At 44.5% G+C, this 27,543-nt stretch overlaps 1 protein-coding gene across 7 annotated transcripts; it reads right to left on the reverse strand.

Moving 5' to 3' along the window:
- Positions 1-27,509, reverse strand: LOC144703931 (AFG1-like ATPase family protein). Of its 7 annotated transcripts, none has more exons than XM_078576230.1 (14): positions 27,301-27,507; positions 12,816-12,952; positions 12,619-12,743; positions 9,566-9,711; positions 9,274-9,353; positions 8,934-9,191; positions 2,678-2,788; positions 2,389-2,508; positions 1,252-1,373; positions 1,063-1,132; positions 796-888; positions 588-715; positions 376-517; positions 1-308 (listed from the first exon to the last, which is right to left on the reverse strand). In XM_078576230.1, the coding sequence occupies exons 1-14, from the start codon at positions 27,443-27,445 to the stop codon at positions 222-224; spliced, it is 1,764 nt and encodes a 587-aa protein (XP_078432356.1). In that variant the 5' UTR covers positions 27,446-27,507; the 3' UTR covers positions 1-221. The 7 variants fall into 7 exon arrangements, 6 of the variants coding, with proteins under 6 accessions (XP_078432356.1, XP_078432359.1, XP_078432357.1 ...); XM_078576233.1 differs by having other exon boundaries at positions 12,619-12,717; positions 12,816-12,933; positions 27,301-27,443; XM_078576231.1 differs by having other exon boundaries at positions 12,816-12,933; positions 27,301-27,443.
- Positions 27,510-27,543: the final 34 nt, after the last annotated feature.

A 27,543-nucleotide genomic window follows, 5' to 3' on the forward strand; every position in this document is an offset into this window, starting at 1 on the left:
TCAATCAAATTGGATCAATTCAATCGCATGATTTAAATTTTCATATCTAGCAAAGTTTGATCCTAGCCGATCCAATTGACAACCAACTGCTATAGGAACCGGCTGATCTCCTCTAATCTTTACTTTCACTCTACATGTGTTTTCCAAATTATTCAAGGATAAGGTCATGCTTTCTCACAAGGTTGGAGGGCTAACTTTTTTTTAAAAGTTGGTTCAAAAGATCAACCGCTTGCACCTTGGTAATGGGGATGGACAAGCTCAACGCCATGCAAGTAGCCCGGGCTCTGCATCTCAATCAGCCGGGATACCTGCAAGAAAGTTGAGGAGATCTGCTTCAGGATAAAGGCAAGGTTAGGTGATGGATGGAATACATACCGCTCGACGGAACGCAAACATCTCTTCCTCGCCAGAGAGCAAAGACGCAATCTTTGTCGGAGCTCCTGATGAGCTAACATCGCCAGCGGCCAAGACATTCTGCCTTAGTCTCCCTCCTTCGGCCTCAGTCTCAAATTGGAAACTGTGTCATAAAGCAAAGAATGATGAGTTGAAGTTGCTAAGTTGATCGAAGCCGCCGATCATTCTTTCACCTCTCTAAGTCAAACAGTGTTCCTTCTTCAGTCCCTTGGAAGAGATCGTCGATTGAGCACGCCGCACTGCATATGACTCGGCAATGGTGATTGTACAGCTCATCTATCAGCGTTATGAATCTTCGCGCCTATAAATCTCAACAAAAAATGTCCATTACATCTTTTTTATTGAGTTCTTGGACAAGTGAATTATAATTTTGTCCATTACCTTGTCACGGATGCGCATGCTCATGACTGGTATTTCTACTATGAACACCGTGTGATATTCCTTGGCAATCGCTATGTAATCTGCTGCCCCCACCTGTGACGGAGAGGTCGATGATTTTGTTAGTTGAGTGATTCCATCTAATAATATCACGCCGAATCTACAATGGGGAAATTGGAGTGTTTTTAGGAGTAAAATAATATTGTCTACCATTTGAAAATTGAGTTGATGTTAAAAATAAACTAACTAACATTGAGGAGGATAAAGTACCGGGCGGCCACATATAAATTCGAAGGTGAATCTTGCTATTCCACCACAGCTCTCTGGTATATCAATCATCCTAATAAAAAAATTGACTTAATTCTTGGAGAAAACTCTGCAATTGGAAAATAATTAAATGAAAAGTGATGGACAGGAAGAACAATGTAACCGACAGGTAAAACCCATCTCCCGTATTACCTTCCAAACATCACAGGAATGGTGGCCGAGGTGATTGATCTTCTATACTGGCTGGTGATTTCTTGCCAAATATTCTCCACTTGATGACGAGTACCGTTGTCCAGTGGCCAAAAGAATAGATTCTGGAAAATATATACATATCTTTTAGCATAAACAGATTGCACGAGCTCCAGATCCTCACCTCATGAAAGCAAAAGTAATCCGAGACTGATAATTGAGCTAACGGAGACAGAGGGTGCACCACGCCAATCAGAAGCCCTAGTTACTAAAAAACTAATCATCAATATGATATGACCCTTGTTCTAGTTCGTATCGGAAAGAGTAGAGAATGAGGAGAGGCAGAAATTTCTGGGGTAGAGAGGTGAAACAGGAAGGATCAGAGAGGAGGCCGAGCAGAGGGGGTAGGGATCGGCCGAGGATGAGCTGCCTGAAGACACGGTGAGGTAGAGACGATCATGAGGGCAGGGGATCATAGAGGGAGAGAAGGAGACCAGACCTAGACGAGGAGAGGGGAGACAAGAACACTTCTTTCTTCTATCTTCTTGGCTGCCCTCCTAAAGGAAGGGGCATCCCTAGTTAAAGGAAATACATAATTTCCAAATGACTGAAATGCCCCTGTGGGCTAATATGACAAAACTACCCCTAAATAGGTTGAGGATCCTATCATAATATTATCGTCAGATGGAGTCCATCGCTTAAAGCAAAGGAGAATCCATAGGGAGATATATAAAGAGAGAGAATAAGAGGTTGAGGGGCAAGAGGGTAGGGTAAGAGTGTGAGAGTATGTGTGTGTATGTGAGAGAGAGAGAGAGAGGGGCACTTACTAGTAGTTGCGGATACCAGACCTTCAATCAAAAACCAGGACGAGCAGAATTAGAAGGTTATCCAAAGGCTCTAAAAGACCCCATGGAATCTTTGTAGCTAACTTTCCATTTTATATTCTAAAAGATAGTAAATAATCCTGGAACCTCCACAATCTTAGCATGATTTGGTTTGAGAAAAATGAGTCGTATTCAGGAAAAAATGCTGAGAAGAAAATGCAATCAACCACAAAAATCCAGATGAAGCTCACCAAACCCAAGAAAACGACAACATCCTAAACTATAACAGAAATTGCGAACACAAGGAATAACTGACCTCTGAACTGACATTTGCTAAGCAACGGCGGTAATCAATCTCACTTCCGATCAATAGTTTTTGACAGTTGTCATCCAACTCTGAAACAAACTTCAAGAAGATATCCTGTTGCATACCGTCCTACAGAGTTTCACGAATGGTGTAAATACAGTTTCTTCAAAACAGACTCAATGAATGCCCAAAATGATGAAGATGGCTTTAAAAACTATGATACACCTGCTTGTAACATTACAAAAGGAAGGATTAAAATATCTGTCAGAAGTTATAATCTTTTGATTAATAAAAGTACCTGATTCAAATCTTCAGGTGCTCTATTACTAGTGGCCACAAGGACAGTTCCATTCCTCAATAATCTGCTGACAATGCCAGATAAAGCCACAACAGCGAAGACATCAACTGTCTGGAATATTGAAGACAATTTTTGTCATGGAAAGGCTGTGAATAATGTTCAGCGTAAAGTATTTCACTTTCGTCCGAAGGACATTAGTTTGAAATCCAAGAAAATCTAGAAGACCCACAGCGCTTTCAAGTCCAAAACACAATACTATGCAATAAACAAGCTCATTTCCTACAATACTTTTGTTTTCTTCTTTGGGGCTTTATATTTCCATGATAGTACCTTTCACTCCTGAAAATCATTCAGTTGTGAGTAACATTGTTATGATGTTCCTCACGCAAGTAAATAAAAGTTATACGGTTTTATTTGACTTTATTAACATTTTACATTAGTTGTCTGACTAAAAAAAAATCTAATACGATTATTTTTTGAGGGAGGCAAACACTAATTTCATCATCCATCAGGCAAATGAAACTGATGGAAATTGAAACTTTTGAGTTCAAAGAATGCCTGGGTAACAGACAAACACAAATTTTCAGAACACGATGATGAAAACGTAAATTAATTCAAAAAATACAAAGACAAATTTCATCAATGCATGTTATAAGGAATGCAATATAAGAGGGTTCTCCATATACTCTGGATGCCACATTAATTTGTGACTATTCACGGAGAATCTTAGTGAAAACTAGATAATGTAAATATACCATTAGAAATTAAATCTGTGTCCAATGTAAACATCTAGAGCAAACGAGCTAAAAAATCAAGACACACATTGATAAATATTCTGGAACGGAATGAACATATAGTTTGAGGCAAATCAGACAGTTATATTACTGTTGTGCATTGTATTGGGCCATGCATAATCCAGACCAATACAAACCTGTAAATATAGCTTTCAATCAATAGACAAACCTAGCCTTTTGCTTTGTTTTTCATTCAACCGGTGTTTTGCCTTTTCTCTCATCTCTCCCTTTGCGTACTCTGTCTTCAGCTCACATGGTACCAGAACTAGCTTAACAGAAGCACGGAAGGGTTCTAGTTGAAGGAAGACGCCTAGCCTCGTCGATATCTTTACGGCCTGCATTTGTTGGTGGACAACAGTTTGATTAGTCAGTATATCCTGGTGGTGGATTTATCATGTGGGCTGATGATGCTATGTCTCACCAATGTCCTTTTGGATTGCACTTGTCAACAAATGACATTTTGACTAGCCAATATTTCCCAACTTGCACGTTACAATGCCTCCTACACTTTCCTGAGCGATTACGTAACAAACTGGCCTTTGCTATCTTGGTGGTATTGCAATCCTGATTGCTCGATTGACAACCAACTTTCTGCGACAATCTCCACATCTGATAAGTCTTCACATGTGTGGACGTTCTAATCATCTTGGTTGCTCATTCTATTCACTTATTGTTCTTTTACATAAATGACATGTATTTGTGGGGCTGTAAACAATCTTTGTAGAATTTTATCCTTCCACATCTTTGCCATTCTCAATTGATGACCATAGAGGAAATGTATTCCAGTGCTGATATGGAAGCTAATCATATGGCTATGGATGACAAGTGGTATAGCCGAGCCAAACCATTGCACGAATTGTTTTGCTGGCCATGATCTTTATCAGTGGACAAAATAAATCCAATGTACAGTCAAATTTTTACATGGCTATCTATCTGAAGAAGTTTACATGAAACCTCTTCTTGGCAATGACTGGCCTTGATGCAAGAGTGCCATTTCCACAATGCACCGTATGGAAAAAAAACCCCCGAGCATGGTTCGAAGGGTTTACTCATGCAAGGAAACATCTTGGTTACCAACTCTCAAATGGGGATCATACCCTTTTCTGTCAACCGTACAGTCTAATATGATTCCGGCCTGTGTTTACAAACGCCTTTAGCCCATGAAGCAGAAGCAACCCACGAGCCCACAGGACAATCTGACTTAAGAACTTGAAGACACCTAAGAAAGCAGGAAGCACATTGTGAGAGAAAATCCTTTTCTCTCTCTCCCTCGCCCTTGTCCTTCCCCCCATCTTGGCCGTTCCTCACCTCTCTCTAATATGTAGATAGTCTGATATGAATCTTCCTAAAGTATACAAGAGGAGGAATAAATCGATATTGATATTGCAAAACGACAGTTATGACAGTTATGACAGAAGGAGAAATAAATCGTTAGAGTTCTCCTGGGCATCAAAACAACATAACAACCCAACGGAAGCATCTGAAGAGGCATTCACAATTGAGGCACTCCTTCATGAAGAATCCAGGGGGCACGTCCAACAGATACCACCCTTGGAGATGTTCGAAGAAGGCTACTGAAGTATAACTGTCTACATTAGGATAGTATAAAGATGTGTAAAATATGTATGTATGGTAGGAAAAGACTCTCCAGGGTAGTGAGAGAATTTCCTAAGGCTCTTAAGGGATCCTTAAGAGATTGGGAGACGAAGTCATCGTCTTGTAAGATCGCTCCTGTAACAAGGGTTCGTACATTGTACTTGCGACGGTGTTAAATATATTGTTATTGTTCGTTGTTCTAGTCTTAATTGTGCCATTCTAAGAGGACTGTATCATAGTCTTTGCTGCAACGACTGCGTCTTCTCATACTACTTGGAAATGATGATCTTTCTGTTTTCCCTTCATCTTCTTTCCCTTTTCAACATCTTTTTATTTCCTCTCTTCTCTTCTGGCAACGTTCTGATTGACCAACGCACTGGCAACATTCCAAGCACTGATGAACTTTATCTTCAAGACCTTGTTATGTAGGTTCATCATGGTCTTCTTCGACGAAAGAGCCCAACCAAGCCCACCCACCACTTGCACCAAATATTAGGTGTTCTTGTGCAACATCAACTGCATATCAATCCCAATAAGTGCTTCTTCTATTAGTTCCCAATTGGAGTACTTGGGCCATTAGGTGTCCACCGATGCGGGGATGGTGGATCCAGTCACCTCATGGACCATACCACGGAATGTTTGAGAGCTAAGAGGGTTCTTAGGGCTGGCCAGCTACTACCGTCGCTTCATGGCTGGGTATGCTACATGGCCTGGCCCCCTTCCTAGCTTCTTAAAGAAGGAAATTTGCTAGGACTGAGTCCTCGCAAGAGGCATTTGAGACACTCGAAAAAGCACTCTCCACTGCTCCTATCCTTGACCTGCCCAATTTCTCCGTGGTATTTATCTTGGAAATTGATGCGTCAGGCCAAGCTCCTCGGCTTTCGTTCCGCAAACCATAACAAGGCCTGGAAATTCGATACATTCCTTACAAGATGAATTATCCAACCAGAACACGCGTGCGAGTCCTCGCACGCGTGAACCAGTTTAAAATAAATGGTAACCTGTGTGAGAGGGGGAATCGGGCATTTTCTTGGAAGTCTACCAGAATCGGAAGGCCGGCGGAGCGCCGAAGGCCGGAGCAGCGGAGGGATCATCCCTGGCCGGAGGGGACTCGCCCATCGAGGGCAGTCCATCTTCTATCTTTTTCTCTTTGTTTGGCTTTGATTTGCTGAACTACTTCTCTTGATGGAATATTTTGGATTTACCTATTGAAGCATAGGATCTGGATACACGATCCTATCAAAATTCAACAAAGTCGCCAACGCCTGTTTCGCTTGCCTCCCAGAAACTCCCTCCTTGGCTCCATCTCCATGAGCCTGTTGCTCGATTTAGCTTTTATCCGCCAAGCCATTACTCAAGATCCAGCGTAACAGAAGATCACGCAGGCTATACAACAGAGGGCACCTCCATCACCACGAGGGAGGGTCATCTCCAACAGGATGGGAGGTTGATCCTTCCTCGATCCTCTCCTTACATTAACTGGTTATTGCAGGAACTTCACGATGGCAAAATTAGAGGACACGCCATGTTCCCCAAGACCGAACAACGCGACAATAAACAATTCTATTTGTCCAACATGAAGCGCGACATCAAAATATGTCAATGCCTTCCCTCACTGCCAGAAGTTCAAATCCTCTTCGCTTGCCCTAGCAGGGCTGCTCCAACCGCTGCCATTACAAGCACATATATGGGAAGACATTTTTGTGGACTTCATCGAATGTCTTCCCAAATCAGGAGGGTTTGATTGCATCTTTGTGGCAGTAAATCCTCTAACCACATACAGCCATTTCATCACCATGCCGCAGCAGTTCACGATGAAAGAGTTGGCGATCAAGTTTCTTCAAGAAGTGATTCGCCTCTATGGGATACTAGATTGTGTTGGATTGTGGCAGCCCCTTCATGAGTTCCTTTTGGACCAACCGCCACTCTCTTCAAGGCATAGACCTGAAAAGAAGCTCCGCATATCACCCGCAAACTGACAGACAGCCAGAAGCAGTCAACAGGAGCCTTGAGACATATCTATGATGTTTTGCAGGGGACCAACCAGGTGGATGGAGCACTTATCTTCCCTGGGCAGAATTGAGCTACAATATGTCCCACAACACCGACCTCAAAGCATTGCCGTTTTGAGCCGTTTATTGTCATGACACTCCTCAAATTGGCCAGTACACAGCCCCACCCTCTATCATTGACGACCTGGACAATTTACTCCAAGAGCGAGATCTCGTGCTTGATAATTTGAAGATCCACCTCACTCGGGCTCACGTCCAAATGCAATACAATGCCAACAAAAAACAGTGCTAGTTGATTTTCCAAGGGGGTAATCAAGTCTATGTTAAACTCCGGCCCTTTTGTATGATGAAGACCTTATCACGGCGACTGCACAAGAAGTTGTGGGCCAAAATCCTTGGGGTTGTTCCGTATCCTTCAGCGCACTGAGGCCGTCGCCTACCGCCTTGAATTTCCCCCCATATAAATTTACATCCAGTATTCCTCATTTTACAGCTTCGGCGCGCTGTTGGGCCTACTGATCACCCTCAACCCATCCCAACCTCTCTCTCTCCCAAGAGCGGATTGGACATGTGTCTGCCTTGCTGGTCCTAAACAAGTGGCACAATCTGGTGGCCCGTGAGGCTACATGGGATCATAACACAATGCTCCATTAAGTCAACAACTGAGTATCCAGTTTGATATTAAGAGCTTTGATCAACTTAACTACTTCCTGGGCATTACGACTGCCCATTCCTCTTGCTCTACTATACTGTCTCAGCGAAATACATCTATGATCTTCTATATGAAACTGGCAATCTCCAGTGCCAACCTGTGTTGAATTCTATGGAACTCAACTCCAACTTAAATATGATAATAATGAGACTGACACAAATCATCTGGCCATTACAACTTAAACATGGTAAACTTATTAATCTGGTTGATACCCGGCCTGACTTCTGTTATTTTGTGAATGTATTTTTAAAGGGTTTATTATGTCAATGTTCTTAGTCAATTTATGCATCATCTTAAAGTATCTCGCCAGCAGTCTGCATACTGTACCATTGGCCTTAGCCTCACATTTTCTCAAGGTACATCCTTGAGCATCAAGTTTTATACAGACTGATAATGCTCGATAACAGCTTGATCGCAAGTCTACGGCGATATATTACTCCGTCATATGTGGCTTCTGGCTCGCCTGGCAGTTAGTCATCCCCTCATCCATCTGAAACTGAATTACGACTTCTCAGTACGGGCATATGTGAAGCTCTTTAGATTCATGCATCCTATGTGGAGCCCAAACTTAGAGACATTATCTACATTCCCACCAAGAAACAATTGAAGGACCTCCTCACGAAAGGTCTTTCCATAGATTAACATGAAGCTCTAGCACAAAGATGGGAATGATAAGTCTTCATTCCTTTTCTTGTGGGGAGGTGTTATGGTATTTTGAAGTAGCACTTGAATCTCATGTGCTAAACGTAGTTTGAGGCAAATCAGACTGTCATTTACTGTTCTACCTCATATTGGGCCATATGTAATCCGTCCCAATACAAATCTGTATAGATCACCTAAAATCAATTGATAATCAAATCCATTTGCCTTATTTTTTAGTTCAACTTATGGTCCTCCTATCCCTATTCCATCTTCTGCTCACAGTCATTATCGGGAAAACAACGAATGATAAATGTCATCTAAAGATTTTCATATTAAAAGCCACAACTAAAAAAGTTATCTTCTGAAGAAATTTTAAAATATTAATTGGGTCCTTCCAAAATAATTTCGTGCATATCACTGAACAAAGGCCTGGGAGTACATGTGTTAAGCTGAAATCTGATTGCATTCAAGATATCGCGCATCATAGAAAAACTTATTACCTGTATTTCATCAAAGCAAAGGATGCTGGCGCCGCGATGTCCAGCTTGTGCATCAAGAAGAAATTTGTCAGCCACAGCAGGAAGTATGTGTTTCATTTGAGTCTCTGCTTTGTATCTCTCTTCCCCTAGCACCCACTCCTTCACCTTTTTGTCAAACGGAAGACTATCAATCCAACTATATACACCCGACTGAAAAGACTTTGTTTCCTTCTGTTTTTTCCACTCCTTATGCATGTGATCATGAATCTTAATCATAGCCTGAACATAAATAAACAGTCAGAAATCCATTAATTTGAGAGAAACTTTGGAAACTCCATATCAGCAGAATAAAAAATGTTACTTCATGAAAATGAAATCTTTGTCGATGCTTTACGATCCCCTTAGTGGCATTGTAAAACATGTCCATTAACATGGTCTTTCCTGCAAAGATTGTAGAAGAAGTCTTCAAGTTTTCTGAGTGAATATGGAGCATCTCATACAAAAATAAGAAAAGGCAAAAAGCAAAGCAGACTTGAATAGAAAGGGTGACCCTTCGCCACTGAGAATAAGTTATAGGTGAATTAAAATATAAACATATCTTCATAAGAAATAAAGTGATATTAAGGGACAAACAGAAGTTAGTGTAAGTATACCACTCCCAACATTTCCATACAGGTAAATTCCTCTTGGTGAACAGGGAGGAACAGGACGGTGGCCTACATATGAATCCACCTTCTTCTCTCGGTTCAGGTAAGAGACCATTCTACCAGCACCTGGCTCCACATTCTTGTTTCTCTTCCTGCAAGCAGAGTCACAGTTTCGTGTGAAAATAAAGGAGATAAGGAAGCAGTATGACGAGAAAGTAATGTATTCACCAAAAACTACTTGAATTTGGCACAGTTAGACAGTCATCAAATAATATAATATTTAATCTAATTTTATACAAGATAATCAAGATATCAATGAAAAAACATTTTCTCTAATTTCATATGAAATCATCCATCACACCAACACGAAATACTCATTTTAGGACCCTCCCACGACATCATCCACCTGAGTTTCCCAGCCAGTATCCCTTGCTAATCAGGTTCTGGACCTTACCCTTCTGTCCCCCAGTCAGAACCTCCTCCTGAACAGAGTCCTGACCTTTCTTAATGTCTCCTTCAGCTGAATTCTCCTTAGATTAGACTCTAGTACGTAATCAACCAGTGGAAAGATCAGAAATGTTCTTTCTCAGTGCAGCAAGAAAAAAGAGATAGGGAATTCAGGAAATACCCCCTATACTTGGCCAGTAACTATATTTCATCTATATTTTTCAGAACACCAAGTTTTCTAAAGTTCTCTTCAAAAGTAACAACTACCACCCTCTGTCCATGAAGCATTATAAGATCCATGCCGGAAGAAGACAATTAATGAAGAAAATTGGGGGCTTTCAAAAAGAAAAACATCAGGACATTGTTGAACCTTTCCCTAGGGAAGAAAGTCATGGAGTTTAAGAGGGTTTATGCTATTAAATATGAACTACAAGAGTCGATATGACATAACAAAGCTTGTCCTGTTGCTTAAGAGCTTACTACCATTAAACCGTAGCCCTAATGGTGATTGAATACGGTGTGCATTTTGATTACTTCAAGATGACCTTCAGATTGGTTTGATGGAAAAAGTGCCTCTCTATGATAATCTCAATGTAGAGATATATACATCGCTACCTTCGGAAGCAAACTTGACAGCGAAACTCAAAAGTACATCACCATAATAAGTCTATTGTCCAAAAAAATTACCAACAGGAGGTCTTTGCCATCAGAAAAATGTCTTTGCCATCAGGACCTTCAGATGACTTACTAAGGCCATGAAAAATGTCTTTGCCATCAGAAAACTATCAAAAACCTTATTTATTGAACAAAACTTCACGAGAAGTAGCCTCTCTGTTGGTACATGTTGACAACATAATTGTCAAAGTAAATAATATTTTTTTGAAAGAATTGTCAAAGGAAATAATAATAGAGAAATCTGTGACTTGCGTACTCACTTAAGATCAGAATCCCAAATGAAGCCTTCTGATGACTTAAGTACGTCATGGTTGTATAACATTAAACAAATGATTAGAATGCTGATGATCATGCCCAACATAACCACACAGAGCACAGAATTTAGGAAAATTTTGGGAAAAAAAGATTTCATTGTGAGTCATCCCTCTACCATTCCCCCTTTCACAAACCAACTCTATTGATCCCCCTTTCAATAGACGACTTTACAATTACCCTCAATCAACAGCCAAGTTTTTTCCCTCTCAGGCTCCTATAAATGCTTATCCCAATTTCCTGCAGTTGGTGTCAGCACCCTCTAGTCTCTCCCTCAGCCACTGCATACACTCTATTTTCTGAAGACTGGTAACTTCCATCCTCCCCCTCCCCTTTCTCTCTCCCCTCTGTTAAGGAAATTAATTTTGTGTAGCTTGAACCTTCCCGTTGCTTGGTGGAACTTATGTATTTTGGGAAATTGGAGGCTGTCAGTTACAACAGTCAGGAGGAGATGGGTGTTAAAAAATGTGTATTATGATTGGTGGAGCATACTCCAGGTCGTATTGCATGTATTGAAATTCCGATCCCCACTAGGAGATAGTTTGTTTCTCCGCTTCCGTACACTTGAAGGTTGTATGGATTGATAAATTTTAGTGGGAGCCCTTTATTAATGAATAGAACACCTGCTAAAATTTTCAAGGTCCTTCATTGACCTAGTCCCCGATAAGCACTCGTCGTCAAGTAGGCCATAAGATTTCATGTATGATGCAACTCATTGACAAGTCGATAATTATGATGTGCTCATGGACTTGATGAGAGTCTTCAAGTCTAAAATGTTAGACTTGAACAGACAACATTTTCCCATAATTAGGTTTCCCATAAGATTTCCCTTTGAACAGAACATTTTCCTACCTTCAGGGGAGTGTCAAATAAACCAATATTTTTGTTTATAATCATTTGTGTATTTCATAGCCGCTTTTATATTTCTTCCATTACCCACCTCTAATAAGCTCTATTCAAAGGGAAACCTAATTTTGTACGAAAATTGTACTTCTCTCTCAAAGGCTAGTTCACAAAGCTTCTCTACAATGCAGCTGCTGCAATCAAGCTTTTCGACACAAAGGACATATATGTAAGGAAAATTTTAAAGAGGTCATAATGTAAATAAATTAGAGAATAACATAAAATTTTAAAAGTAGCAGGAAAATGTCTAGAACTTATCACCTCCAAATTTCTTGACAGGAAAATGCCAAATAAATTCGAGAGTTATGGTTTCAGATCCTCAAGATTTTTTGATTCAGGGTACATACTCCCTGTCTGAAGTTATGCTATGGGTTTTTTTCCCATCAAAGCTTTTCTTTAACATATTTTTCCCATTAAAGGTAAACCAAGAATCTACAAAATTATGCGCCCCTTGTTCATAATCTTTCTGCCACTTCAAGTTTTACCGAATGTTGTCCTTTATGTATAATTTATCAGAAAAAAATCCCAAAGGAAATTATAATTCAGGAAAAAGTGAGAGTAACTTCAGAAATTAGATAGGAAGGCCTTTATAATTGCTCAAGTCCAAGTTAGCAAGTCTTACTGGTTCTTACAAGATATATCATTCAAAGAAATAAAATAAGTGAGTAAAATCAATATTAGTTAAAATAATCTATTTGGACATCAATTAAGTATTTTCTTACCTTGACAACCATTTATCAACAAAGCCATCTTCATATACTCCCTTTTTCTGTTTAACCTCCGCTTCCTCGATCAAAAGCTTTTTCCTTTCAGTTGCCCGTCTGTTTTCCCACAGTTCAAGCTTAGCCTAAATATACCATTAAGAGAAATTATATATTATAAAATATAAGACAGGAAAGCCAATCAAATATAAACTTACATGATAATCTTGCATTTCTTTGTCATACTTATCCAGTCGTCCAAGCAAATCTTCCAGCTCAAACGCCACTTTTTCCTGGTGACTATCTTGGTGCAATGTCCCCTCCATCACTAATCGTCTATAGAGATCATAGGGACCTTCAATCCCCCAAAAATAAAATGTCCTTAGGTTTTCTAAAAATTAGCCTTAGTGGTTTTAATCGATCATGATTAGTGAGAGGAAAATTTCGATAACTGTAAGTGCACCAATTTGTAATTGACTAGATTATAAAGCTAATGTTTTATGTGTGTCATACTCTTCATATCACCATTCATTTACATCATTCACTGAATCCATCCATCACTGAGTTTGCAAATGAGCTTCATATGCGGAGAAATTTAACACTGTCGGCCATAGATGAACAATTAATTGAACGATAATATACTGTAAGTGATTATGTTAGTTATGGGCCTCTATTTTTCCCTAAATTGTTATTCTTTTAATATAAGTGGGCCACATATTATAAGTAACCCAACTTTTAGGTCACTTATTCTTCACATGGGGAGTAAGTGACCTCAGTTAGTGGGGCAAGGCCTAACATGAAGTATTCGGTATTCAAAACAGTTTCACATGAATGAAAGTTAGAGTATCTATTACACCCATTTTTCAAGACCCTAGTGACGTGAGCTGGCAGCATTGACATCTGAGCACAAAAGAGAGAGGACTTCTCCCTCAGATTGTATTAGAGCACATGTTTTCCTGCTGAGAAGACATGTCACTTCTCCTGGATTCCTCTCTGGTTTTCTTCGGCTTTTTCTTTTTTGTCAGGTTGTTCTTCTGCAGTTGTGGGAGTTGACTATAAGACTGATGGCAGATGGAAAAGAAGTGTTCGAAGTATCTGATAGTGCTGAGGCTAGCAGAATCTATATAAATTGAATAAGATTGCCTAAATATTTGTTCAAAAAAAAAGATTGCCTAAATATGTTAAAATGGATCAAGATGCTGTAGCTGACACCTGAGGTCACGTTAATGGGAGATCACATGAAAAAAGACCCAGTTCAATAAAAAGAATACCCAGTATAAATGTGGAGAGCTGAAGAAGCCCTAATCTAGCGGTAGATCTTGGGAGCTATGGCCCAGGATATGAGTAATTTCCTGTTACGTTCCTCAAAGGGCGTGTCTTCTTCATTGTAATTTGGGTAATGTAAATGTGGACATTGCGTATTTTATGTTATCTGCATGTTATTCCCTAATATAACCCTATTAGGGTTATCCCTATAAAGACTTGTATCTTTCCTTCGGAATAGTTGCGTGGTGTGTGTGTTGTTTTTTCTGTTTACATGGTATCAGAGCTCAAACCTAGATTCGACCTGGGTTGAGCTACCTATTCAACCGCCAGAGCTTCTTCCTCCACCGTCTGCACCGTCGGATCGCCGGATCCTCTTACGCCATCGGACTCCCAGCGGCTTCCGGCAGCTTCTTCACCTTCCGCGGCCTTTTTTTTTTCACCTTCCGCATCGACTCCCGGCGGCTTCTTTAGAGCAGCTCGGTACGCGGACGCTCCGCATTGGCGGGTTCTTTATTTTTCGGCATCAGCAGCTTCTTTCTCATCGCAAGACTTGTGTCGGCAACTTATCGTCTTCGCCTGGAATATTTCCTTGCGCAAGACTTGTTTCGGGATTTCCTTGTGCGACTTCTCTCTTCGGGAGTCTCACCTTCCTCGACGGTCTACCCTTGACTGTCTTCGGGAGTCGACTCCACTTCCTTAATCCTCTCCACTTGTGGTCTTCTCAGTGGTCTCCTGCTGTGGTCGTGTTCAGACTTTGCTTTGCGATGAGCATGGAGACCCCTGAGACTGTCGAAGCACAGGCCTCAGATGTGACACCAGCCAGTTCTGTCCGGTCGCCTCCTGCCCCAGCGTCGTCTCCTAAGCTGGGGAATTGGTCTAATACCTCTGGACCGTTTTCTCTGCCCAAGATGCCTCCAGATGGGGTGTTTACTGGCTTCAATTTGCTCCAATGGCGCCAGTACGTTCAGATTACTCTCAAAGGTCGTCTGATGCGTCATTTGCTTGAAGATGGACCACCCCGGACAGATTCCAAGTACTACCACTGGCTGGATGTTGAAGGGGCTGTTCACCGTTGGCTACTGGATAGTATTTCGCCCACCATTAAGGGCGAATTCTTGTCTCTCGAGTCGGCTCAGGCAGTGTGGGAAGCTGCTCTTGAAAGTCACTCCAAGAAGCATAACATCGCCACGTTGTATGAGCTCGTGCATCGGGCTGCCAACTTACGCCAAGGGGACAGATCTATTATGGAGTATAGCACCGAGCTTATGTCCTTATGGAATGAGATCAATCATTACATGCCACCTGATCCTCATTCTGTGGACCAAAAGTACACTCTTCAGCTCCGGGTCTTCCAGTTCCTTATGGGACTTAACCCCGAGTATGAATCTCTCCGTGCTCAACTTATTCACCGGGAGAAAGAGCTTACTTTCAAAGATGCGCTCCGTAGTGCTCGGGTTGAAGAATCCCGCTTCCGGCAGACTCAAACCACGGGTTCGGCACTTGCTGTCCAGTCGTCCACCTCTACTCGACCTCCGATGACACCTACTTCCACTGGCAGTGGTGTTCCCACTCGGACTGAGGACTCTCCTAAAAATGACCCTTCGCTCTTCTGCAATTACTGCAAGAAGCGAGGTCACTCGAAGGAGACATGTTTTAAGCTTCAACGAAAGAGACTGCAACAAAGCAATCTTGCTACTGTCGCATCTTCTGCGAGCCAAGTGCCCCAGCCTGGTCAAGTACCTATGCCGTATGGTCTTCTACCAACCAACGCCTCACCTTCGAGCTTCACCCCTGAGGAAATGGAACGTCTCCGGCGGTTGCTTGATCCACCCGTCGTGGGCTCGTGTTCCTTAGCCCACGCAGGTACGTCCACCGTTCTTCCTATTCCCTTGTCATCCTCTCGGTATTCTACTTCATCCTCAACCTGGCTTCTTGACTCGGGTGCCACTGCTCACATGGCACCCAATCCTCGCCACTTCTTGACCTATGAATCTGTTTCTGGTTTTTCCAAAGTCAAAACTGCATCTGGTGATCTCCTCACTGTCGCCGGAATTGGACGTGTCGCTCTTTCACATACTTTGCATCTTCCTAAAGTCCTTCATGTTCCTCGCCTGGCTCACCATCTTCTCTCTTTATCCAGTCTTGTTCGTGATCTAAACCAGGCCATTACATTCACCCCTAATACCTGTTTTTACCGTGATAAGGTGTCGGGGAGGACGATTTCCATTGCTGAGGAGCATGAGGGCCTCTACCTTGTTCGACCCCCGTCGTCTTCTCACTCTGTTGCTGCTGCGGCTGTTTCCCTTTCGGCGTCCCATGAACGTTTGTGGCTTCTCCATCGACGTCTTGGCCATCCATCTTTTCACACTCTTTACCATTTATTTCCTAAACTCTTTCACGGTCATTCTGTTGATCGCTTTGTTTGTGACGCTTGTCAAATTTCTAAACATCATCGTACGACGTATCCTATCTCTTCTTCTCACTCTACGTCTCCATTCTCTCTTATTCATACCGATGTATGGGGACCAGCTCCTGTCCACAGCGCCTTTGGAGCTCGGTGGTTATGCATTTTTATTGATGATGCCACTCGCTTCACGTGGGCCTATCTATTAAAACATAAATCCAACATATCCCTTGTGATCCCTCAGTTCTACTCTCTTATCCACACCCAATTCTCTACTCCCATTCGTCGCTTCTGCTCCGACAATGCTAGAGACTATGTCAATTCTATGTTAACCACGTTCTTTCAACATAAAGGCATTATCCATGAAACCACTTGCCCATACACCCCCCAGCAGAATGGTGTTGCCGAACGCAAATTCCGTCACATTTTTGATACCACTCGCAGTCTTCTATTTCATATGCATGTGCCCCATTATTTCTGGGGCGAAGCCTGTCTTACCGCCATTCATCTCCTCAATCGTCTCCCGTCTCGGGCGCTTGCTCATTCTACTCCCATTGACCGTCTCCAGCAATCCTTTCCGACTCTTTCCCTTCGCACCAATCTTCTCCCACGTGTTTTTGGGTGTGTTTGTTTTGTCCCTAATCATGCTCTTGGTCGTAACAAACTCACTCCTCGTGCTCTCCAATGTGTCTTCGTCGGCTACTCTCCCACCCAAAAGGGCTATCGGTGTTATCATCCGCCCTCTCGTCGCTTCATTGTTACCAAGGATGCCACCTTCGACGAATTCACTCTGTATTATTATTATTCTTCTTCTTCTTCTTCTCCCGACTCCACTTCCTTAATCACACCGTCGGATCCTCTTGAATTTCTTATTTTTCCCCCCGCTCCTCCGGCCCCCTCCCCAAAACCCTCCTTCCTCGCCAGTCCCGTCTGAAGGTGAACCTCCAGCTCCCACCGTGGATCTGTCATCCTCTGTTCCTGCTCCCTCTTCGGCTTCTCCGCTTAATCCCCCCGAGGATGTTCCTTTAGCCCCATCCACTCACCCCGGGGATCCCTCCTCCGACCTATCTCTTCCTCCTCGTGCTCCTTTCCCTCGACACCAATGCCCTCCTGAAAAATGGTATGGTCTCACACTCGCTCGTCGCAAATCTCGTGCCACTACCACTCCTCCTTTACCCTCCTCCCCCTCCACTACTCCAGACCATTCCCCCTTAGCCCTCGTCTCTTCTACTCGCCCCTCGCCCTTATATCCCTTAACCGCTTTCGTATCCTCCCATCGTCTCTCCCCATCCTTCCATGCTCTTCTCACCACCCTTGACTCCATCTCCCTTCTGAAGACGGTGGACGTTGCCCTATCGCTTCCTCATTGGCGTCGGGCTATGGAGGAGGAGCTTCACGCACTCGCTCTCAATGATACATGGGATCTGGTTCCACTTCCACCGGGCAAGCACTTGGTTGGCAGTCGTTGGGTTTATACTGTGAAGCAGCATTCTGATGGCTCCATTGAACGGCACAAGGCTCGTGTTGTGGCGCAGGGTTTTACGCAGAAATATGGCATTGATTATCAATAGACGTTTGCTCCTGTGGCTAAGATGAATACTGTCCGAATTCTCTTGGCCTTGGCTGCCGACCGTGGCTGGACCTTGCAACAGTACGATGTCAAGAATGCTTTTCTTCATGGTGCCTTGACTGAGGAGATCTATATGGCTCTACCTCCTGGGTATGCCTCCTTAGTTCCATCAACCTCGAGTTCGGTTGTCTGCCGCTTGAAGAAAGCTTTATACGGCTTGAAGCAATCTCTTCGTGCTTGGTTTGGCCGGTTCACTATGGCCATGCAGACCCGTGGATATCGCCAGTGTAATGGCGACAACACTCTCTTCTACCGTCATTCCACGTCAGGGGGCGTTGCTATCCTTCTTGTCTACGTGGATGACATTATTATTACGGGTGATGATAAGGAAACTATCGCCCAGCTGGCTGCTTATCTGTCCTCGGAGTTTGCTATTCGTCATCTTGGTCCATTACGGTATTTCCTTGGGATTGAAGTGGCTTACTCTTCTAGTGGAATTTTCATCTGTCAGCGCAAGTACACGATGGACCTTCTTTCTGAGCTTGGCAAGGAGGACTCCAAGCCTATCTCGACTCCAATTGATGCAAATAATTGACTTAGTGTTGATGAAAATGAAACTCTTGCTGAGCCCGGACAGTATCGCAGACTGGTGGGAAGACTGCTTTATCTCACTCACACTCGCCCTGACATCGCGTACTCAGTGGGTGTACTTAGTCAATTTATGCAAAATCCTCGAATGAGCCATCTACATGCTGCACATCGCCTTCTCCGTTATTTGAAGGGGACGATTGGCCGTGGACTTCTGTTCCGCCGTCATAGTGGTCTTCGACTCGAGGTATATACCGATGCGGATTATGCAGGTTCGGTGGTTGATCGCCGGTCTACCTCCGGGTACTGCACCTTCTTGGGAGGTAAGTACACCCACTGAGTACGCGATGTCAGGGCGAGTGTGAGTGAGATACCATGCGCTAATGCCATGCGCATGGGGAAGGAACTGGACACCGTAGCTCACTGAGGAGCTGGGTGATCCAAAGTGCTTCACAAAGGCCATGCGCTAATGCACGGAACTCAGCTTCAGCACTGGATCGAGAGACCACCGTCTGCTTCTTGCTCCTCCAAGTAAGCTATCAGCATCGCTCATGATCCCGTCCAGCATGATCGCACGAAGCACATCGAAATCGATCGATATTTCATTAAAGAGAAGCTGGAGTCGGGAAAATTCTGTATGCCATATGTACCGTCAGCAGATCAGCTTGCGGACATCTTCACCAAAGGGCTTCATGCCCCGAGGTTTGAGGAACTCTGTGTCAAGCTGGGTGTGGAAAACATCCACGCCCCAGCTTGAGGGGGAGTGTGGACATTGCGTATTTTATGTTATCTGCATGTTATTCCCTAATATAACCCTATTAGGGTTTGAAGACAAGAAGAAAGAACAATTCTTGATGCACAAACAAAGATATTAGAAGGGGTTTTATAGGGAGCCCTAATGGGCTAATAATAGAAAGGGGCTAATAATAGAAAGAAGAAAAGAAAGGAAAGGAGACAATAATGTCAACACTCCCCCTCAAGCTGGAGCGTGGATGTTTTCCACACCCAGCTTGGAACAGAGCTCCTCAAACCGAGGGGCATGAAGCCCTTTGGTGAAGATGTCTGCAAGCTGTTCAGCTGACGGAACATATGGCGTGCAGAAATTTCCCGACTCAAGCTTCTCTTTAATGAAATGTCGATCGATCTCAATGTGTTTTGTACGATCATGCTGGACGGGATCATGAGCAATGCTGATAGCCGATTTGTTGTCACAGAACAGCTGAACAGGGGAAGAAACCGGACACTTTAGTTCACGAAGCAGTTGGGTAATCCAAAGTGCTTCACAAAGACCATGCGCAAGGGCACGGAACTCCGCTTCAGCACTTGATCGAGAGACCACTTTCTGTTTCTTACTCCTCCAAGTAATAAGATTGCCTCCCAAGAAGGTGCAGTACCCAGAGGTCGACCGACGATCAACCACAGATCCTGCATAATCGGCATCAGTGTAGACTTCTAGACGCAGACCACGTGACGACTAAACATTAAACCACGGCCAATGGTGCCCTTCAAGAAACGGAGGAGGCGATGGGCAGCATGAAGATGACTCATTCGAGGGTTCTGCATAAACTGACTTAGAACACCCACTGCATATGCAATGTCGGGACGAGTGTGGGTGAGATAGAGCAGTTTACCCACAAGTCTTCGATATTGTCCGGGCTCAGCCGGATCTTCATTCTCATCCGCACCAAGTCGATGACTCACATCAATCGGTGTCGAAATAGGCTTGGAGTCTTCCTTTCCCAGCTCGCAAAGAAGATCCACTGTATATTTCCGCTGACAGATGAAAATCCCACTCGAAGAATAAGCCACCTCAATACCAAGAAAATATCGTAATGGGCCAAGATGACGTATGGCAAACTCCGACGACAGATACATAGCGGGCTGAGTAATGGACTCAGATCATCACCCGTGATGATAATGTCATCCACGCGCAGAAGAATAGCCACTCCCCCGGACGTGGAATGACGGTAGAAAAGCGTGTGATCTCCATTACACTGACGGTATCCCCGGTTCTTCATGGCCATGGTGAAACGGCCAAACCAAGCACGAGGAGATTGCTTCAAACCGTACAGCGCTTTCTTCAGGCAACAAACAACTGAACTCGGAGTAGACGGCACTAAGGAGGCATATCCAGGAGGTAAGGCCATATAGATCTCCTCAGACAAATCACCATGAAGAAAAGCATTCTTGACATCATATTGCTGCAATATCCAGCCCCGATCGGCGGCAAGAGCCAAGAGAATCCGGACAGTGTTCATCTTGGCCACAGGGGCAAACGTTTCCTGATAATCAATGCCATACTGTTGGGTGAACCCTTGCGCCACAACACGTGCCTTGTGTCTTTCAATAGAGCCGTCGGAATTGTGCTTTACAGCATAAACCCAACGACTGCCAACCAAGTGCTTGTCCGGCGGTAGAGGAACCAGATCCCATGTGTCATTTAGGACAAGTGCTTGTAGCTCCTCCTCCATTGCCCGACGCCAATGAGGAAGAGAGAGGGCTACGTCCACCGTCTTTGGAAGGGAGATAGTGTCAAGGGAGGTGAGAAGAGCGTGGTAGGATGGGGAAAGACGATGAGATGAGATGGATGCGGCTAATGGATACAATGGAGAAGGATGAGGGCAAGACACAAGTGCTAATGAAGGATTTTCAAGAGGAGTGGATGAGGAGGATGAGGGAACTTCAGGGGTAGGAGGAACACGAGTCTTGCGACGAGCAAGAGTGATACCATAGCGTTTTTCTGGCGGGCAACGGTGTATAGGTAAAGGGGCACAACATAGTGGGATAGAGGGATCCGATGGGGACTCTGCAGGAGGGTTCGATGAAGCAGAGGATGGATCTTTAGTAAGGACAGGTGAATTTGGGATTGGTGCAGGCAGAGGATCAGAGGACAAGGTGTTCATGGGAATATCAGATGGAGGCTCTTCGAGAGTAACAGGCTAGGAAGGACTTGGGACTGGTGACGAGGGAGATGAGTTAGGAAGAATAAGAAATTCAAGGGGATCTGATTGAGGTGGTAAAGAAGGAGAAGGTGGAGAAGAAGAGGGGTAATACGGAGTGAATTCGTCAAAGGTAGCATCCTTGGTGACAATAAATCGACGAGAGGGTGGATGATAACATCGATAACCTTTTTGAGTAGAAGAATAGCCGACGAAGACACATTGGATGGCCAGAGGATCAAGCTTGTCACGACCAAGATGGTGGTTAGGAGCAAAGCAAACGCACCCAAAGACACGAGGGGTAAGATTGGTTCGGAGAGAAATGTTGGGGAAGGAATGCTGGAGACAATCAATGGGAGTAGAGTAGTTAAGTATGCGAGACGGAAGACGGTTGAGAAGATGAATGGCAGTTAGGACAGCTTCAGCCCAAAAATACTTTGGCACATGCATGTGAAATAAGAGGCTCCGAGCCATTTCAAAAACGTGACGAAATTTTCGTTCTGCAACTCCATTTTGCTGGGGGGTGTAAGGACATGCGGTTTCATGGATGATGCCTTTTTCTTGGAAGAAAGTACTTAACGTGGAATTGACATAGTCTCGGGCATTGTCGGAGCGGAAGCGACAAATAGAGGTGCAGAATTGAGTTTGAATGAGAGAGTAGAACTGAGGAATAACAAGGGAGATCTCTGATTTATTTTTCAAGAGATAGGCCCACGTGAAACGAGTATCGTCATCAATGAATATACATAACCACCGAGCACCGGACGTGCTATGAACAGGGGAGGGTCCCCACACGTCGGTGTGAACGAGAGCAAAAGGAGTCGTCAAATGGGAAGAAGAAATAGGATACGGAATACGATAATGATTAACAATTCGACAAGCATCACAAACAAAGCGGTCCACAGAGTGGCCTTGGAAAAGTTTTGGAAATAAACGATAAAGAGTAGCAAAGGATGGATGGCCGAGGCGTCGATGGAGAAGCCACAAACGCTCATGAGACGCCGAAAGGGGAACTGCAGCGGCAGCAACAACGAGGGGAGACAAGGGATATCGAACAAGATAGAGACCCTCATGCTCCTCAGCAATGGAAATCGTCCTCCCCGACACCTTATCACGATAAAAACAGGTATTAGGAGTGAATGTAAGATCTTGGTTCAGATCACGAACAAGGCGGGATAAAGAAAGAAGATGATGAGCAAGCCGTGGAACATGAAGGACTTTAGTGAGGTTCATCGAAGGAGAGAGAGACACACGACCAATCCCAGCCACAGTGAGAAGATCACCAGAAGCTGTTTTAACTTTGGAGGAGCCGAAAACGGGTTCATAGGTCACAAAAGCTCTAGGATTGGGTGTCATGTGGGCAGTGGCACTAGAGTCAAGAAGCCAAGTGGATGATGATGACGACTGAGATGGTGAAGGAGAAGGAGAAGGAATGGTGGACATACCCGCGTTAGCTAGAGAGCACGAGCCCACGACAGGAGGGTCAAGCAACCGCCGAAGACGTTCCACTTCTTCAGGTGTAAAGCCGGGAAGAGAAGCACTCGCCGAAGACGCTCCACTTGGAAGAAGACCATAGGACAGAGGCACTTGACCAGGCATCGGTACTTGGTTGACAGAAGGTGCAACCGTAGCGAGATTGCTCTGTTGTGTTCGCTTCCGTTGAAGCTTAAAGCACGTCTCCTTGGAGTGACCCCGCTTTTTGCAGTAATTGCAGAAAAGGGAAGGATCACCTTTGGAGGATTCCTCAGTCCAAGTAGATGGACCACGAGACGAAGCTCCTGCTCCAGTCGATGTGGTCGTCACCAAGGAGCACGTGGAGGAAGACGAATGCGCTACAAGTGCAGAAGCCGGGGTCTGGGACTGCTAAAAGCGAGATTCTTCAATTCTCGCGCTGCGAAGCGCATCCTTGAAGGAAAGCTCTTTCTCCCGGTGTATAAGCTGAGCCCGTGCCGCTTCATATTCCGGGTTAAGTCCTATAAGGAACTGAAAAACCCGAAGTTGAAGAGTGTACTTGCGATCCACCGAGTGAGGGTCCGGAGGCATGTAGTAATCAATCTCATTCCACAGAGAAATGAGTTCTGTGCTGTACTCCATGATCGTCCTGTCTCCTTGACGCAGATTGGCGGCCCGATGCACTAGCTCATACAGTGTGGCAATATTATTTTTCTTAGAGTAGCTGTCAAGGGCCGCTTCCCACACGGCCCGGGCAGACTCAAGAGACAGAAATTCACCCTTGATACTCGGTGAAATACTATCCAAAAGCCATCGATGGACCACCCCTTCAACGTCTAGCCAGTCATAGTACTTGGAGTCTGTCTTGGAAGGCCCTTCTTCAAGTAAATGACGCATCAGTCGTCCCTTGAGAGTAATCTGGACATATTGCTGCCACTGAAGAAGGTTAAAGCCGGTGAACATCCCATCTGGAGGCATCTGAGGCAGAGAAAACGGTCCAGGTGAAGCCAACCAGTTCCCCGACTCAAGAGGTGCCTCCGAAGCATTTGACGTTTGACCCACACTGGGTGGCGTCGATGCTGGCGTCGATGCTGGCATCGATGCTGGCGTCACACCGGAAACCAATACAGGCTCCGTCATCTTGATCACAGAATGAAGTGTCGCACGAGGAGCACACGGCTGCGGGAACGCCCGCGGCTATTGGCTGCGTGCGCGGCTGAAGAGTTGAGGAGGGAGCGCGGCCGCGGCCGAGAAGAGAGCGCAGCCGAGGAGGGAGCGCGCTGCCGAGGAGCGCGCGCGCGACCGAGAGGAGAGCGCGCGGTCGAGAGGGAAGCGTACGCTGCCGAGAGAGAAGCACAGCCGAGGGAGCGCGGTGCGTGAAACCGGAAATGTGGCCGGAAAGAAGCTGAGCCGCCAGGTGCAGGTAGCCAATCGGAAGGAGAAGGAGCTCAAGATCGTGGCGAATGTAGAAACGCCAGAGATCGGAGCTACGGTCGAGCCCAGGAACCCGGATTAGGGTTAGGGTTAGGGCTTTGATACCATGAAGACAAGAAGAAAGAACAATTCTTGATGCACAAACAAAGATATTACAAGGGGTTTTATAGGGAGCCCTAATGGGCTAATAATAGAAAGGGGCTAATAATAGAAAGAAGAAAAGAAAGGAAAGGAGACAATAATGTCAACAGGGTTATCCCTATAAAGACTTGTATCTTTCCTTCGGAATAGTTGCGTGGTGTGTGTGTTGTTTTTTCTGTTCACAGTAAAGCCTCAACTCGAGATAGATGGACAGGTCCTGAAGGGAGGTTGAGCAAGACAGTTCCAGGAATGAGAGGAAAATAGGAATAATAAGGTCAGTACGGGAGACGTATAAGCAGATCCGGGGGGGTTTGACAGAAGATGCAGACCTTATACACACATGTAAATGCCTATGGAAACAGAAGGTACCCTTGAAAGTCAGAATCTTTGGTTGGCTGCTAATTAGGCGTCGAGTTATGACACGTACTCTCCGAAGGCGCATGATCCCAGACGCGCCAATCGCATGCCTCATGTGCGACCTTGGAGAGGAAGATTGTTCTCACTTGTTTTTTGAGTGTCCTTTTGTGCGGGCCATTTGGAGAGCACAGCAGCTGAGAGGGGTGGACGTGACGTCTGATGAAATGTGCTGGAAGTCCCTGAGGAGGAGGGCGGGTAGCGGACGGACGAGCTGGGGAAAGGTTCTAGCGGTGCTTTGGATGTTGTGGCTCCACCGCAACGAGGTGGTTTTCAAGGGGAAAGCTGCGTCGCTGGAATCGGTGCTACATGATGTAGGGAGTAGTATAACCTACTGGTTCAATAGGGCATAACGGGGAGAAAAGGGACCCAGTGGGCCGGGCATGAATTATGTCACGATCACATATGTTAATAGTATTTCTGGGTTGACCACCGAGTTCCGGGTGGTCTTCCCTCTTTTAATTCAAAAAAAAAAAAATAGTAAGGGAAAAGGCCGAACGGAGGAGGCAAAGATCGACCAGAGATGAGCCGCCTGCAGATGCGGTGAAGAAGAGATGATCATGAGGACAATGATTGTAAGGTAAGAGACGGGATTTAGACATAGAGGGGAGAAGGCAGAAGAACAACAACTTGCATAACTTTCTCTCTTCCCTCGTAAAGACAGGGAGGCTCTATTTAAAGGAAACATTGGAATGGAGAGACACAGATGGCCCTAATGACCAAAAGAGGAGATTTCCTCCTGGAGGGGTCAGGGATCATATGAATGGCATGGCTGACACCTGGGGTAAGGTCACTGAGAGATCACATGACAGAAGACCCAGTTCAATAAAAAAGAATACCCATTAAAAAAGATGAGGAGAGCTGGAGAAGCCCTAATCTATGGCCCAAGATCTGAGTAATTTCCTGTGCTGTAAAGCCTGAAGTAGCTATGGGATGAAATATATAGATATAGTCCTACACAACCGAAAGGCTAGTATTCATATGACCTGAATCCAAGGGCAGTTCAAGCAAGACAGTGGGGGGATTCAGTTATGACATATGCCAGCAAACTCAAGGCAATTTGGAGGGAGATGGATTCACGCTGTTCATGCAAATGCTTCAGGCTGTGTTGATCAGTGAGGATCATAAAGGGTTGAAACAAGAGGTAGTGGCGCTACTTGAAGACAGTGAGGACAATCACCCAAAGAGGGTGTTCATAAGCTGAATGGTGCAGCCATTGAAGGAAGTGAATGATTGAAGTAAGCCCGTCAACTGATCCTGCTGCAAAAGGACAGCTCCCATGCCTGCTCCCCAGGAATCTGTCTCTAGTGAAAATTCATGAGAGAAATCATAAAACAAAGAGTCCTGACACTGTTAAGAGAGTCACTTTCAACTGGTTGAATGCCTATTGTGCCTCGGTGGTCAATGTGAACATGTCTTTTCAAGAGCTGGATCAACGGCCAGGCAATTGACGCGTACCCTGCCATAGACTGTTGATAATAGCTGGCTGGGGACGAATTCCATGTCGAAGATCACTTAGGGACAAACTGTTGATAATACTACAAACTGACAGCCACAAACGGTGATGCAATGGAGGAGAGGATCATGAGATGAACAGCTCTGATACCACATAAAAGTCCACTCAAAAAAAGTGTATAGAAAACAAAACAAGAGGATAGAGTGGAAGAGAGAGCAGGGAGGAGGGTGTAGCCATGTTGCCCTCAGAATTGAACAAGTTGGATCGTGTAAAACCTAACACAATTACGTCAGTGGTCACCAATCCATATAGGCAAGGGAGCCGTTTGTACCAATGACATATAAACCCCATCTCCAACATAAGTTTCAAACGAACTTTCAAAGTGGTGAATGAAGCACATAAGAAACACAATTTGAAACCCTAACAAGATAAGGGACTAATCGAATGATCCACCAACACTCCCTGACAGAAGACATTTTCTATCCCCCATCTTGCAGGGGAAAAAATATAAAAAACCTCTTCTTTCAACCCATTTATGCAAATTTACATGAAATCAAGATGTTGCATTTATCTTCTATTAGATTACGCGCATGCCATATTGGTATATGAAAGCGTGCTCCATGATTTCTGAACCAGATGGACATCGGTAATAATCATCATCTGTTTTCAACCGTCATCCAACCCATTTATTTCCTTGCGAAGGTCATGATCTGATTTTCTTAATGGCGATCTGTTTATCCCGGGGCCACTCCGATGAATGGTTTTCATCACATTTTATAATCTACGATATTTCTTCAAACAGGGTCTTTCAAACGGAACAAACAGAGGAGACGGCAAAAAGATAGCCAACATCGTATCGTGTTCAAATAATCCAGAAAATTAGGGTGCGATGAACGTAGACATTATGTGGCAAACTGACGCGCGTCTACCATGGAAGCTTATCCTCTAACCGCCAAAAAAACTAGATTGAAGCCAAAAAAAATCACTCAATTGCCGCATTCAGCAGAAGAGGCGAAAATAAACAATCCGAGGGCCTTACCTCGGCCCGGAGAAGATGAAGAATTATTAGAGCTGCCGCTGAATCCACGGATACAAATTTCTGGACGACAAGATTCAGAACCCCTTCCGAAGGCTCCTCCGGGCGCGCGCCGGTGAATCGCCCGATTGAGAAGGAATCTCCTCATCGACGACGGTCACCTCGAGAGAACACCCGGAAGAGCCGTTAATACATCTCCCCGTCCCCAGCAGAAGAAGAAAGCTCTTTTCTATTGCGCCACGTGGT

Source organism: Wolffia australiana, chromosome 5 (assembly GCF_029677425.1).
Source record: "Wolffia australiana isolate 7733 chromosome 5, ASM2967742v1".
NCBI classification, from domain to species: Eukaryota; Viridiplantae; Streptophyta; class Magnoliopsida; order Alismatales; family Araceae; genus Wolffia; species Wolffia australiana.

Coding starts and splice junctions, on each gene's coding strand:
- LOC144703931 (XM_078576230.1), bottom strand. CDS start 27,445: ATGAGGAGATTCCTTCTCAATCGGGCGATTCACCGGCGCGCGCCCGGA. Junction 12,953..27,300: donor TTCATCTTCTCCGGGCCGAG/GTAAGGCCCTCG, acceptor GGGGGATTGAAG/GTCCCTATGATCTCTATAGA. Junction 9,354..9,565: donor GTATGGAAATGTTGGGAGTG/GTATACTTACAC, acceptor CAATCTTTGCAG/GAAAGACCATGTTAATGGAC.